The sequence below is a fragment of the Patella vulgata genome, chromosome 9 (assembly GCF_932274485.2).
Source record: "Patella vulgata chromosome 9, xgPatVulg1.2, whole genome shotgun sequence".
Lineage (NCBI taxonomy): Eukaryota > Metazoa > Mollusca > Gastropoda > Patellidae > Patella > Patella vulgata.
Genome location: NC_065887.2, coordinates 29682720 through 29695737, shown reverse-complemented (window position 1 = coordinate 29695737; position 13018 = coordinate 29682720). Strand labels below are relative to the sequence as shown.

The following is a 13018-nucleotide window of genomic DNA, read 5'->3' as shown; positions in this document are numbered from 1 at the left end:
TAACAGAATTATTAGCACTGCTAATAATTTAGCAGGAATATTCAAGTTGATAGTCTCCCAAATACTCTCCTTGTTAAAAAAAAACTTCAGGAATTAAATCATTTCGCCCCAGTAAGAATTTAATCTGAGGCTAAATGTCTTTTAGGGAACAGCCTGATAGATCAGCAAGGTGTAGGCTACGTATCCTGGTTTTTAATTAATATATTTTTGAAATCCCTCAAAGTAACAAATTTTTATGTTCTTTAGTCATGCTCACATGAAGGTCAAAATGAGAGATTATCACATGACAACTAATTATGAAATCAATAAACTACTTTGAAATAATGTTACAAATTTATTAACAATGCTACAGAAATTTATGATGTTTATGTGGCAACATAGCAGTGATAATATAGCCAATTATGAATTCTGTGTCAAATTCCATGTCATTGGAGATGAACAAACCCAATAGTTATTTCAGATGAGTTCTAAATTATGTGGCATTTGTGATTTATACAAACTGTTTGTATACAAAATGTCCAACAACCTTGATTTTACTAAAATTTGTGAAAAATTGAATTGGTTCAATTTCATTACCAGTAACCATTAAGTGGTGATGGCATTGAGCCATTTCGTGTGGTTTCGGTGCAAGGACAACGAATATCATGGTTGGTTGCTGAACCTTCTCCAGATTCCTCCAGTCTATCACACTGGTACATGTATCATGTTAATCCTAGAATGTGTTGCGTGGATGTTAAACCCTCCCTCTATCTCTTTCCACCTCTCTCTCTCTCTCTCTCTCTCTCTCTCTCTCTCTAATTAACCACTGCAGTGTCAAATATTTGTATGTTTATAATGCATAGCCTAGTGTCCATGAAACATGGACCGACAGTATCATTCATTAAAAATTGCTCTTGAATTAAACACAAAGACATGAAGTTCACTACATGTCTGACCCCAAAAATGTTTACAGAATTGAGGAATTACGAAATTTTCAGCAACTTTATATGGCCTTTTATCAGGTGTTTTATCTTTAGCAAGTAGTATTTATCAGAACTACCTTCAGATCAGCAAGTGGTTGCCAGGAGCAACATGGCAGGAGAGAATCATAAAGATCAGCATGCCATATGTTTATGTAATGAGAATGTCATGTATTTATTGTTCGTGAAGACAACGCCCAGTGACATAATGTATTAGTTTTAAAAATCTTCAAATAAACATTGTTGTGGATAATGCTTTGATATATCAGGAAAAAAATTGAGAATGGGATTGTGACTAGAATATATAAATTTATGCATTGATTAGGACAATGTTACAGTAAAAAGCAGTGTACATTTTGCTATATTTATTGGGCATAATATGTAAGCACGAAAACATAACTCAGTTACGTACTGATTTTGGTTAAGACAACGTAGTCACAAAAACCGGCTCATTTTTAAATTGACCTCATCTGGTTTTTAAAAACAGCACTGACCAAGTATATGTGCTTCCTCACCTTTATTTGTTATTGTTGCTAATTATTCGGCTATTGATTTATTGAATTTTAATTAATGTTTTTGATTTTTTTTTCTGCAGGTGATGACAACATGTGTTCCTCAAATGAGCAATGAACTGGTAAGTACATTTAAATTTCTTTAATATATAGTCCACTTCAGTGACTCAGACATGGATATGTGGATCATACCAGATTACTTGTTGATCTATCTACATTTTTAATAACCAGAATTACATCACACTTAAACATTGTGACAGAATTTTATGTTCATGTTAATTTATTATAGCTTGTCAGACTTTCAGTATAGACATTTATCATAGAAAAAATTAGATCTTCAGACATGCAGTATCCACACATTTATTGTAAAACAAATAAGAATGATTTATTATTGATACAAAATATACCTTTGTGTTAAAGCTTACTGTTTGTTCTATATTGATAATCTTAAGTCTAGAGCACGAGCACACAGGGATTTTGATTTTTCTCTTAAACAGTTGCCATTTAAATGATGTGTATTAATAAATTACTCTGGTGATCCGAAAGCACTAATATCAGCTGATATCTGTTTTATATTTTTGGGATTCAATTCCCCATGCACACACAGTGATTTAAATAGATAATAATACTAATTAATGATAATGTATTCATTTATATAGTGCAATAAAATCCAGTCAATTACCACTCTAAGGCACTCCACAAAGCTTAGACATGGTATATATATATTTCTTTAAAATAGAGCAATAAAACAAAGATAAATTGCACACACAAAAACTCGAATATGGATATAGATAAAACACAGATCTATACATTATAAAACAATTAGTTAGATTGAAAACATTTTCGGTGTGAAGATTGAGATTGCTTTTATTTTCAAAGACCAATAAATGTAAGTCAAACTGTTCAACAGGACAATAACCAATGCACAGACCAGCCAATATTACTGTAGTATATATGGGATAAATTAGAATACACATAGACACATGCATGTATGGGGGATAGTTTTGAATACACATAGACCAATTTGTGTTTAACACCCCCAATACACCTATTTATTTTATCAATACACATTGTAATTCACAAACTTGTGTAGTAGATGTGTATCCAGTATCTTGTTGGATCTTAATTAGCCAATTAACACATTATGTTTATACAGGTAATTAACACTTACTTAATTAATATAAATTGGTTCATGTACCTGTGTTACAAATAATGTTGTAATATAACAAAAAATATCTCACTTTTATGAATCTTTGATAAATATTTTTCAAAAAATGAACACCTTCGAAAGAATTCAAACTTCCATCATATTCATAAAGCTTGGTATTAAGAATCATAAAGTGCTTTTGTAAGATATTATTTGACATGCCTCTTGTCGTCTTGTAGAGGCAGTAATGATTAGAAATGACCATCGTTATCTGTTATATGTAAATTACAATAAACAATGATCAGATTGTTTTGTCTGATCATTAACAGAGACCATTTGGACAGACAACAATTATTTTTGATGATTCATTATTAGAACTTTGTGGTGATTATTAAAATTAAATTACATTTATAAAGAGGGGAAACAAGTGACCCGGGGGCTACACTACCACCACCCCCTCCTCCTCCTCTTCCTCCTATCCCCCTCCAATCACAATTTCAATCCCTCAATAAGCCACCTATATTAAAAACTATTTAAATAAAATAAATAAGTTACATTTACTAAAAATATTCCAATGAGAAGAATCCTCAACTGAAATTTCATATGGTCATTAATATGGTTTTCTATATATTGTTTGATATTTATGTCAAGATAACAATTATTGATGCTGTCAAAAATAGAAAAATCATTATGGATATTTTTGCTTCTGGAGACAGTTAATTTAATAATCTTGTGGGTGTTCGATATAACCATAACGATGTATTTTATCGAAAGGTATCTGAGAACATTAATCATTGGCTGTTTTATTGATGACAAAAAAAATACGCTGTCTGGCTATTTTAATACAACACAGCAGGGATGATGGAAATCTTATTGGTTTCATCTTATCCATTTTTAATGGACACCCTATCAAGTTCAGAATTGATAGATGATTTATCTCAGCAGAAAATGGTTGATTAGGGAAATCAAAATAAAATATAAAGCAATTGTCAGACGCTTTATCATTATTTAAGCGCAAAATCATGATTATCTCGTCAGAAAAAAAAAATCTGAACAGTAGGCTACTGGTACATGTTTTTGAAGTCGATTATTTGGGATTCAGTAAATGTATAAATTTTTGATACACTCTGTAATTGCTCAGTTATTGAATCGTTTCAGGTCCAGTATAGTAAGTAGGTCATGACTGTGGAATTATTGATGATTGATTTCAAATGCCTTTGTGTCATATTTTAACACAGATTACATGAAACATTTTTCTATCAGTATAATTTGTATCTGAAAAATCATTTTCCATATTCAAATGCAAGCTTATTTTAAAAGGTGAAAAACTGCTTAATCGACTAAAAAAAGAGAGTACATAGTTTGAACATGTAGATCTTCTTTCAAAAGATGTATTTACTTTAGAGAAAACTTGTTTTTCTTGAACTTTGTTGCTTACATACCAGTTTACATTGACATCATGTTTTAATGTATAGTATATATACCTATATTTACCTCTTCTTCTTATAAGACATAAATTAAAGTACAAGTATATACATATATGTATCCAATTTATAACTCTTTATAGTAGTGTAGCTATTGGAATTTAAATAATTAACGAAAAGTGTGATTATTTGAAAGCTGAAAATTAATCAGAATAGAACATTGCCTATAATAAAGTTATAATTTTGTCAAGTACTGTATATGGGGCAGTGTATGCTTAATCTTTTCAAGACACTTGTTACTATTTCACTATTGGTTATTATTTTGATTGATTCCAATTTAGGAAGTTTATTTACTATGATCTGGATTTTTGCCTTTAGTTTTATGGTCTTTTTGTCTTTTAGTAGTGCTTCCTCCTTCCCCACCCCTTTAGGATTTATTACATAAATGAAATGGGTGTTTAACGTCCTACTGATTTATTACATTCAGTATTTGTACATTCAGTGATGACATGCTTAGTCACATAAAAAAAGTTAGTCAACCATGATTATTGTTACTTTGTGTAATCTTGTTCTATTTGAATTAGTTAAAAGGATTTTCCTCAATTGCATATCATTTTAATAAATCTTTAAATTTGAACTTCAATGTCAACTGTATTGTAACTAAAGAATTTGGACCTCCCAGAAGATGTAAGAATTTGTTATGTTACACTATATTTCAATATTGTTTGTTTATTTTTCTGTTTGTTTATTTTTCTGTTTAGATATGTTAGTTATTTCTGTATGTTTTGTAAAACCGATGTCAATATCCTACAAGTTACGATAATGAAGTAATGTATTAATGTTTGGGGTTTATTTTTTACGCTTCTAGAAGATGGACTAAAGCCAATACCAGATCTAGTCTGGATTTTAACAGTTGACTTAAGTTATTAAGGTTGTTTTGACTTTAACTTATACTATATATTCAAAGCTTATTTAGCTTTTGGTAAGCTTTTAAAAGTGGGAAAAAAATGTGAGCTGCAAGATGCTATACATTCCAAAAATAAATAAATGACGACTTAATTGTAAAATCTCTTATGGTTTATTTTTTGTTGATTTGTTGAAAAAAATGAATTGAGTGGATCATTCGGAATACTTGTTATTATGTAATTAACCATATCTGAGTATAAAAAAATATTGCATGAAGAATGGGCTAGCTTGTATGGATAATGTGGAATTTTTATTACTGTATTTCTTAAGACACATAAAGATGGCTGTATAAAATCAATAGAACCAATGTAAACTTTTAAATAGCATCAACTTCATTGAAAATTGATTTATTTGGACCATAATTTAAAAAAAAAAAAAAATAATTATGATTGTGTATGGTTTTAAACAATATAATTAACTTTTAGGCCTATCAGGGGCTTTAAGATAAATTGGTTTATTACATTTATGAAAAATACAGGGTTTTAGGCTTTGCTTTTGATTGATTTACATTTTTTATTTAACTCATGTTTGTTAAATTGTCAGCCTACCCTCAAATGAATAACTTAACAACTTTGAACAAAGTTGAAGAAAACAGCAGGGGTATGATAGAGAGTCTACCAACAACCTATTTTTAGCACAGTGAAAAATAAATATGGCTTCACAGTAACTGTAGGTTGAAGAAGAGGATCAGATTTCACTGACAAACCTTGGAGTTCTGTCCTACACAGACTCTTTCAACTAGTTCTTTACACCATCTTTGGACTACTTTCACTGTGAAAGGATATTCTACTGCCTTTTGTGGACCCTTTATTCAATCAAAGAAACTTCTTAGGAAAAGTTTTTAGGTGTTTTTTGACGAGGTAGGTAACATTGGTGGTGTACACTGTAGCCGTATGCTTGTATGACCATTCAACCATTGCCGCACTCTCTAAAACTTATTTACATTGCAGCAATGTGACTGTTGTAGTGTAGTATATTGTACAGGCAAGATTATGTATGTTAATATAGAGAGGTTGTCAAGGTGCTTCAGAAATCTGTGTTGTTATCAATAACATTATCTCCTCAAACTTTTCCTACACAATTGAGGAAAGTAGCATTATGTTATTTGCTCAAGAACCAATAAAAAATTGTGTTAGAACATAAACAAGCATGGCTGAACCATTCTATTTGAGCTAGGATTGGCTTTCCTCTCCGTTCAAATATTCAGACTAAAAATGTAGTAATTTGTGTGCATATTGCTACATTTAAGACAGTTTTAATCAACCATTTGACTTTAAAATAAAACTGTTGATAGTTAAGATTATAATCCTCCACATGTAGAGTTTGAGCTTTTCACATGTTATAGTGTAGAATACATTTTCATGTCAACCATGTCACAAATATTGTTAAGGAGAAATCCCAGATTTCATTGAAAACCAAAAACAAAATTGATTATAATGTAAATTTAATGTATGTAAATTTAATCTCAAAATGTGACAAAATGCCCTGTTTGCCATGTCTGAAAGTTATGATTCAAAATATTGAGCAGTTTGGTAATGGTCACCAATATGCTTAACTGGGTTATGCAACTTATTTATGGAATTTCATTCTTCAGATAGTTGTACAAGACTGTTAACTAATGTTTTACCATTTTTTTTTTATCTAAACTATATCTGAAACTTTTACATTAATACATTGTACACCAAATAGATACATTTGAGTACTTTACTAAAAAAAAAAAATTGATATGTAGGTGTACACAATGTAATATTTTAATAGTATGACGACAATAATGTCAGCTACACACACAACTCTGACCTCAAACATGTTTTTGTGTGTAACTCCAACCTTATAAGGATTTGTCTATTTTGAGGATAATTTATTTTAGTTTCCTTACACTACATAAACATTCAATTAATTTAAGTAAGGTATGAGTGATGTTATGTGTGTGGGATTGGCCTGACCTCGCAAAATGTACATACACACTCAGAATTTAACACCCGGTCCGTTTTATTGAGTCCTGGCATGCTGTAGTAACTAGTTGTTTGAACAGTATTCAAATCGTGTAGGGATGTCAATCATGAAAATTTGTATTAGATCTATAGACCATTTAGAACATAGCCTACATGTAATCACATTAATTGTGCTACCACAGAAAAATTCCTAAGCTCTGTTAATGAGTTCATGAAATACATCGAGTGAACCTTCTGGGTAAGGGCTACCATTATAAACTACACATAGTATAAGAAATTAGTAGGGAAAAATTAGTTGTTGAAAAAAATCTCTTATTATAATGGACATACAGTTGTTAAAGGAATTGAAAAGTTAATATTCAATTGTGTGGAACAAGTGAATAAAAAAATCCAATTCAGAATATCACATATCTACTATGATTGGATGCCGTGGTAGTTAAAAAGTGGAATGATAGCTTTTCCATTAGAATGTCCAGGATTTGATTTGACTCCATGTTCAAATCCCAAGACTAAGAGAATATAATGGCAGATAGGTGCTAAAAAAATGTTTGAGGCTCCTTCTTCCCAAATTACTTGTGGTTATCTGTGAAGTGTTTCGTGTTTTCTTCTTTCTTAATACCCCCATACATTTACTGTAGGAAATTTATTTGCTATTGTGTGTTTTTGATACAATTCAAGGACATGCATAGCCATATGGCTGTAGTGATCTCTCCATTAATTGCTTGTTTCTCCACCAAACCATTCAAAATAGCAATTTTTTTTTTCTGTTTGTTAAAAGAAATGTCAAAGAATTAAACGTTCTTGACATGAATAGTAACCAGTTGGTTGTCAAAGAGGAAATTAAAGTTCACAGGTTTAATGTATGCCTAATGACCCTTGAACTTCATGTAAAAGGACCAATTAGGGATGGTTTTACAGTTAATCTGTGTCACATTATTCCATGACTAAATTTGTTTAGCTTGTAATCCAATATGGATGTCTTACATTAATTAATTATAGGTACAAAGAGATTGATAAAATAAAATTCATTGATGGAGAAATGACAGAGATAATATTTAGATTTTGATAATAATACAAATCGACCTTCTTTTTGCCCTTATCTTATGTGACATTTTCAATGTCTCCATGGTGACATTTCTATGGTGATTATATTAAATTAAGGTATAACCTCCGGTAACCTTTCACCCTATTTGTACTAATATTTAAGGTGAGGGGTCTGAGGATGATGTTGGCATCAAAGAGGATATTAAACAGTTATTGGATAAATCATTTTTAGACATTTACTGAAAAAGTCATCATGAATAGCTATAAAATCTGATCGGTGTACTCATCAAATGTGCAGGCTACTGTCTATAATTTAAATTCAAACTTTGCCAATTTTTCTAGAAAATTCTTAAACTTTGTGTTGTTTTTAAGTGGTATCTAAAATGCATTCATAAGTTATGAAATATAACTGCATTTAAATGTCCCAAACCTTGCTCCAATCACAAATACAATAGTGCCAAGTATTGTGCATGGGTAGGGGTATATTCCTTCTAAAACATGTGATGCCCCATCTTAATAACTTTGGAATTTCGCAAAATTTACAATTTGTGTTGTACTATTGTATAATGTAAATGTGTTGAAAAGGGAGAACCACCATAATAATTTGATGTGTCTGATAAACATAGTTTAGGTCTACTTCTATTTCTTACTTTACACAAATTTGGAAATTATTTATTGGTATTAATGTCTATAATTTTGACCTTTTGATGTCCTTTAGAGAGATATGAGATATCATTACAAAACAGAAAACCTTTTTTACCTTTAGTATCTTGCCTCATATTGATGAGTAGGCACTATTTGGTTATTCAATATTTCTGATATATACTGGAGTGATCAATATGAAAGACAGTTTGTTCTGCCCCTGGACAACCTTTATATACAATTTATACAATTTATGTGTATCTACCTGCGTTTAACACTGGGTATACCAGAAAAGTTATAGATGCCACGTACAATGTTTTTATGCATGAAGGAAAAAAACAAAAAAGGAAATTTCCACTGCCGGCTTTGACACAGCTATTCCCTAGCTTTGTTGCCGAATAATTTGTTGAAGGAGTGTATCCACCAGCATTTTTTAAAGCTGATTTTGCCAGTTTTCGTTCTATTGATATCAGATAATTGCATATTAGCCATAGAGGACCACAAATCAAATCGCCAATAATATAAAAAACAGTTGAGCATTCTATCAATTGCTGAGTTGCGTCAGTCGTAACACCAATGTTTGTACATTTTGGCATCAGATTTCCAGGCCATGTGTAAACGGGTGTGTCCTTATATCCACTTGTTCTATTTACAACAAGTTTAGCATGACCCGATAATTGGCCAGGCTAGTAGGCCATTGTTATTTGGTCTTGGTTGTAAGCTGTTTGGTCTATATACAAGAGTAATCTGATATCAAAAACAAGTGGGCGGTCTCATTTAACAAGTGTGTTTGTTCATTGATTATCAATAATGATAAAAGTTTTGAGATTTTTTGGTTCCATTGATAGTTTCCATTAAGATAATGGGCCTGTGTGCATGTTTGATGTGAATATTTATATTAAAAGTTTGAAAACTATCCACCCTCACTCACTAATATGCTGAACGATAGTGATAAAATTTGTAATTGATGTTTATGTAGCACTTCAGCTGTGATCAGTCAAATATTATGTCTTTTGATCTTGGACATAATTTTCTAACACTAAAAATAATTCTTTCCATTTCATTCAAAATTTTATTTGTTAGCATGCGAAAATACATCAAAAGACAAGGGCTAATAGTCCTTGCACATTACAATTAAATTTCATTTTCCTTTCACACATCTAATAAAGAAATGCATAAAAGACCTAGGTCTTTATGGATAGTGATTAAACCTATATTAAAAGTCCATCTTTTGTTCCTAAAATATTCCTGCTCACATTCAGAGTATAACTAGTTTGCATATACTTATATTTTGTGTGAAAGCTTCAGAAAATTTATATTCTTATCAGTTGAAGAGGTTATATTGTTACGTTTGTAAAGATATTGCTTGTAAACATGAAGGTTAGATTAATTACTTGGAAATAAATCACAATGCTGCAAGAGTAATAAGTTGTAAAGAATATGTCATTAGGTCATTCTAGACATATGGCTGATTTACTTTGAAAACGAAGTTCTTACTATTATGAAAAACTTCATAGAATGTATAACAATATATGTCCGACATTTTGTCCTTTTGACATACAGTTCAATTGTAGGAGTTACAGCTATTATGTTCTAATACTAATCGTTAAAATATGACTCCATTTTATTATTGACTTAAAGAACAAATTTCTTTATTGGTTGTGAATGTCGTGTGAAAAGCAAGTGTGATCACTTGTGCCATACAATTCTCAGAAGCATTATATCTAAGCTATCTATAGTTACCCAAGAATATTTTTTTATAGATAATTTCCCTTTGAGTTAGATAGTATTCACTGGTGGTTTTACAAACATTCTAAATGGGTAAAAAATTCTCATAGATATCTAGAACACAACCAATGTACGAAGTTTGAATGAATGGTATGTAAAGAAGATAATTTATGAATCATTAACTTTTAACATGATCTTAAGTAGATTTCATCATCACCATAACCATTTATTTTGTACAATAGAATTCTCATTCACAGTTTTTAACGCTTACTTTTAAGATTGTTAAGCTAAACAGAAGTTCAAGGGTGCATGTCCAAACAAGTCCATTATTGCAGACTTGGTGCTATTTGTAGTGTGATCTTGTCTTTGAAGATTATTTCAAGATTGATTTACATCAGCAGAATGACCATCTCAGATTGTGAGCTGTATTGCAAGCTGGTTTCCATGAAAGGCTTTTCATTTCTTTTTAGTTTCCTTACTTTGTCTTGAATCAAATTTACTTGAGATCAGTCTGACCTGAATTGCTGTCACTGTTATGATTTATTAAATGAATTGCCCTGTGTACCCCCACTATCTCATAAGAAGAAATGGGCATTACTTTAAGAGGTTTTGTTTATAAAAGATGATAAAAAAGTTGGCCATTCATACAGTTGATAAATAGTGTAAGAGAGAGGGACTGTCTCAAGAATTTGAATGGCCAAGTGCCACTACAGATTTGAATTGATCCTTTACAAAAGTGTAGTGATCACTATGAGGTGTTAAGTGGACAATAGTGGGTGGTATCTAATGGTCAAGAGTTGATAAAAATACAGCAGCCAGCAACCTTGATGACCATCAGGCAATATGTGGTTCCAGGGTCAAGAGATTTATGACCCTGTTTCTGCTAACTCTTCACATAATCTAAATTAAATGACCCCCAAGGACCCTGAATTCACTATGGATCCTGTCTGTTTTCTTTTGGTAATGGATCATTTTGTTGGTCAACTGATAGTTTAAAGCTGTGTGATGTTAGTTCTCACCAACTGGCTAGTTTTATTACAAGAAATTTTTGAAAATATAAGACAACACTGAAGCTGTGAATGAGAACTGGATTGAAACATGCTTGTAATTTATATTTTGCATACCATAGTTACAAAATACTTTACATTTGTATATTTATTGTCGTCTCCTCCACCAACCCGTGGCAAAATTGACTCCTCTAAGTATGTTGTACAACATTCTATCCGGCACACACATTTAAAATTCTACCCTCTAGTACAACATTTGAGAATTCTGTCCACAAGCATACTATTTCAAGATTCTACCATTCAGCAGCCCATAGTTGTCATTATATGATTCTGAGAATTTGCACTACACAGAGAGAGAAAGATAGAAATGGGGATTAACGTCCACTCGACATAAACTAGGTCATTTTGGAACTAACATATGGTTTAATTTTATTTCAATAATTCGCTTGCGCATAGGGGTCTTTAGCAGTGGGAGGAAACCGGAGGACCCGGAGAAAACCCATGAGATTGGACAAGCAACCCTACTCCTTGTCACATACAACCGGGGATTCAAAACCACGCCAGTTGATTCAATGACAGGCCTTATGATACAGTGCACATGTGCTAACCATTCGGCCATCCAACCCCTCATTTGCACTATGGGCCTATAACTAAGTTCTATGTTCAACAGTATAGCTAATGTGACATTTCATTTTGATATTAGCGATGCTATGTGTGCATGGGAGGCTGTAGTTTTTAACATGAATAATATAATAGAGTGATAACGTGAACTTGCATAATAGCTGGGTGTTAATTATCCCCAGCAACATGTGAATTAGACTGAAACTTTGTGGACTTAAATGAATCCATTAATAGCACAACGGGAATGCTTGAATGTGAATGACTAATATGCAATACATTTATATTATTTACTCGATAAATGGTTAGAAAAATATTAGCTATTTAATTTGGATAGTCCTATGTTCTGTATAATTTAGTTGATGACATGTAGTGGGATTAATGAAATGGGTTGCTAAGCAACATAGCATACACCCACATCAAGTGTATATCAAACAAAATATTAAGAAAACATGAAGTGGAATGACAAAATCAAAGAACCAGTGAGACAGAACATTTATCTTTACTATCAAATCATGTGAATTAATTTTGGTGTTGTCCATAGGCTCCCACTGTGTTGTAAAATCCTGCATTGTACATAAAATTTGTTGAAATTCAAATCGTTAGATTGTCATGAAATCTCAAAACTGACTAAAATAATGTAAAAATAGTTCCTACTTGAACAGACTTGGTAAGTTTGAAATAATGTCTATATACAAGTCTTTACAGACTTTGGACAGTGATGACATGCACATTCAATAAGGTTTTTCCTTACTGGCTGAGCAATTCCATTTTGTTTGAAAAAAAAAAATATTAATAACCTAGACAATTCAGTAGAAAATGCCCATAATGTGAATTATTCAAAAATTGTATCAGTAAAAACAATTGGCTTGAAATTACATTGAAATAATGGTCATATAAATTAATTTGTGTCTGCCTTAATGGACACATGTGATGCTGTTGTTAATCATGTTGTTAATGAATAAACTATAGGCTGATACACATTAATATTCAATTATTGATTCATTATCTCATTGTAT

The 13018-nt window shown here is 31.4% G+C and overlaps 1 protein-coding gene across 1 annotated transcript in view; it reads left to right on the top strand.

Annotated features, from left to right (window-relative positions):
* LOC126807775 (tensin-1) overlaps nucleotides 1–13018 on the top strand; it is a 145847-nt gene that overhangs the window by 72701 nt on the left and 60128 nt on the right. Inside the window, exon 4 of the mRNA XM_056103425.1 lies at nucleotides 1555–1593. Within this exon, the coding sequence (XP_055959400.1) occupies nucleotides 1555–1593 (39 nt within the window). The remainder of the gene's footprint in view (nucleotides 1–1554; nucleotides 1594–13018) is intronic.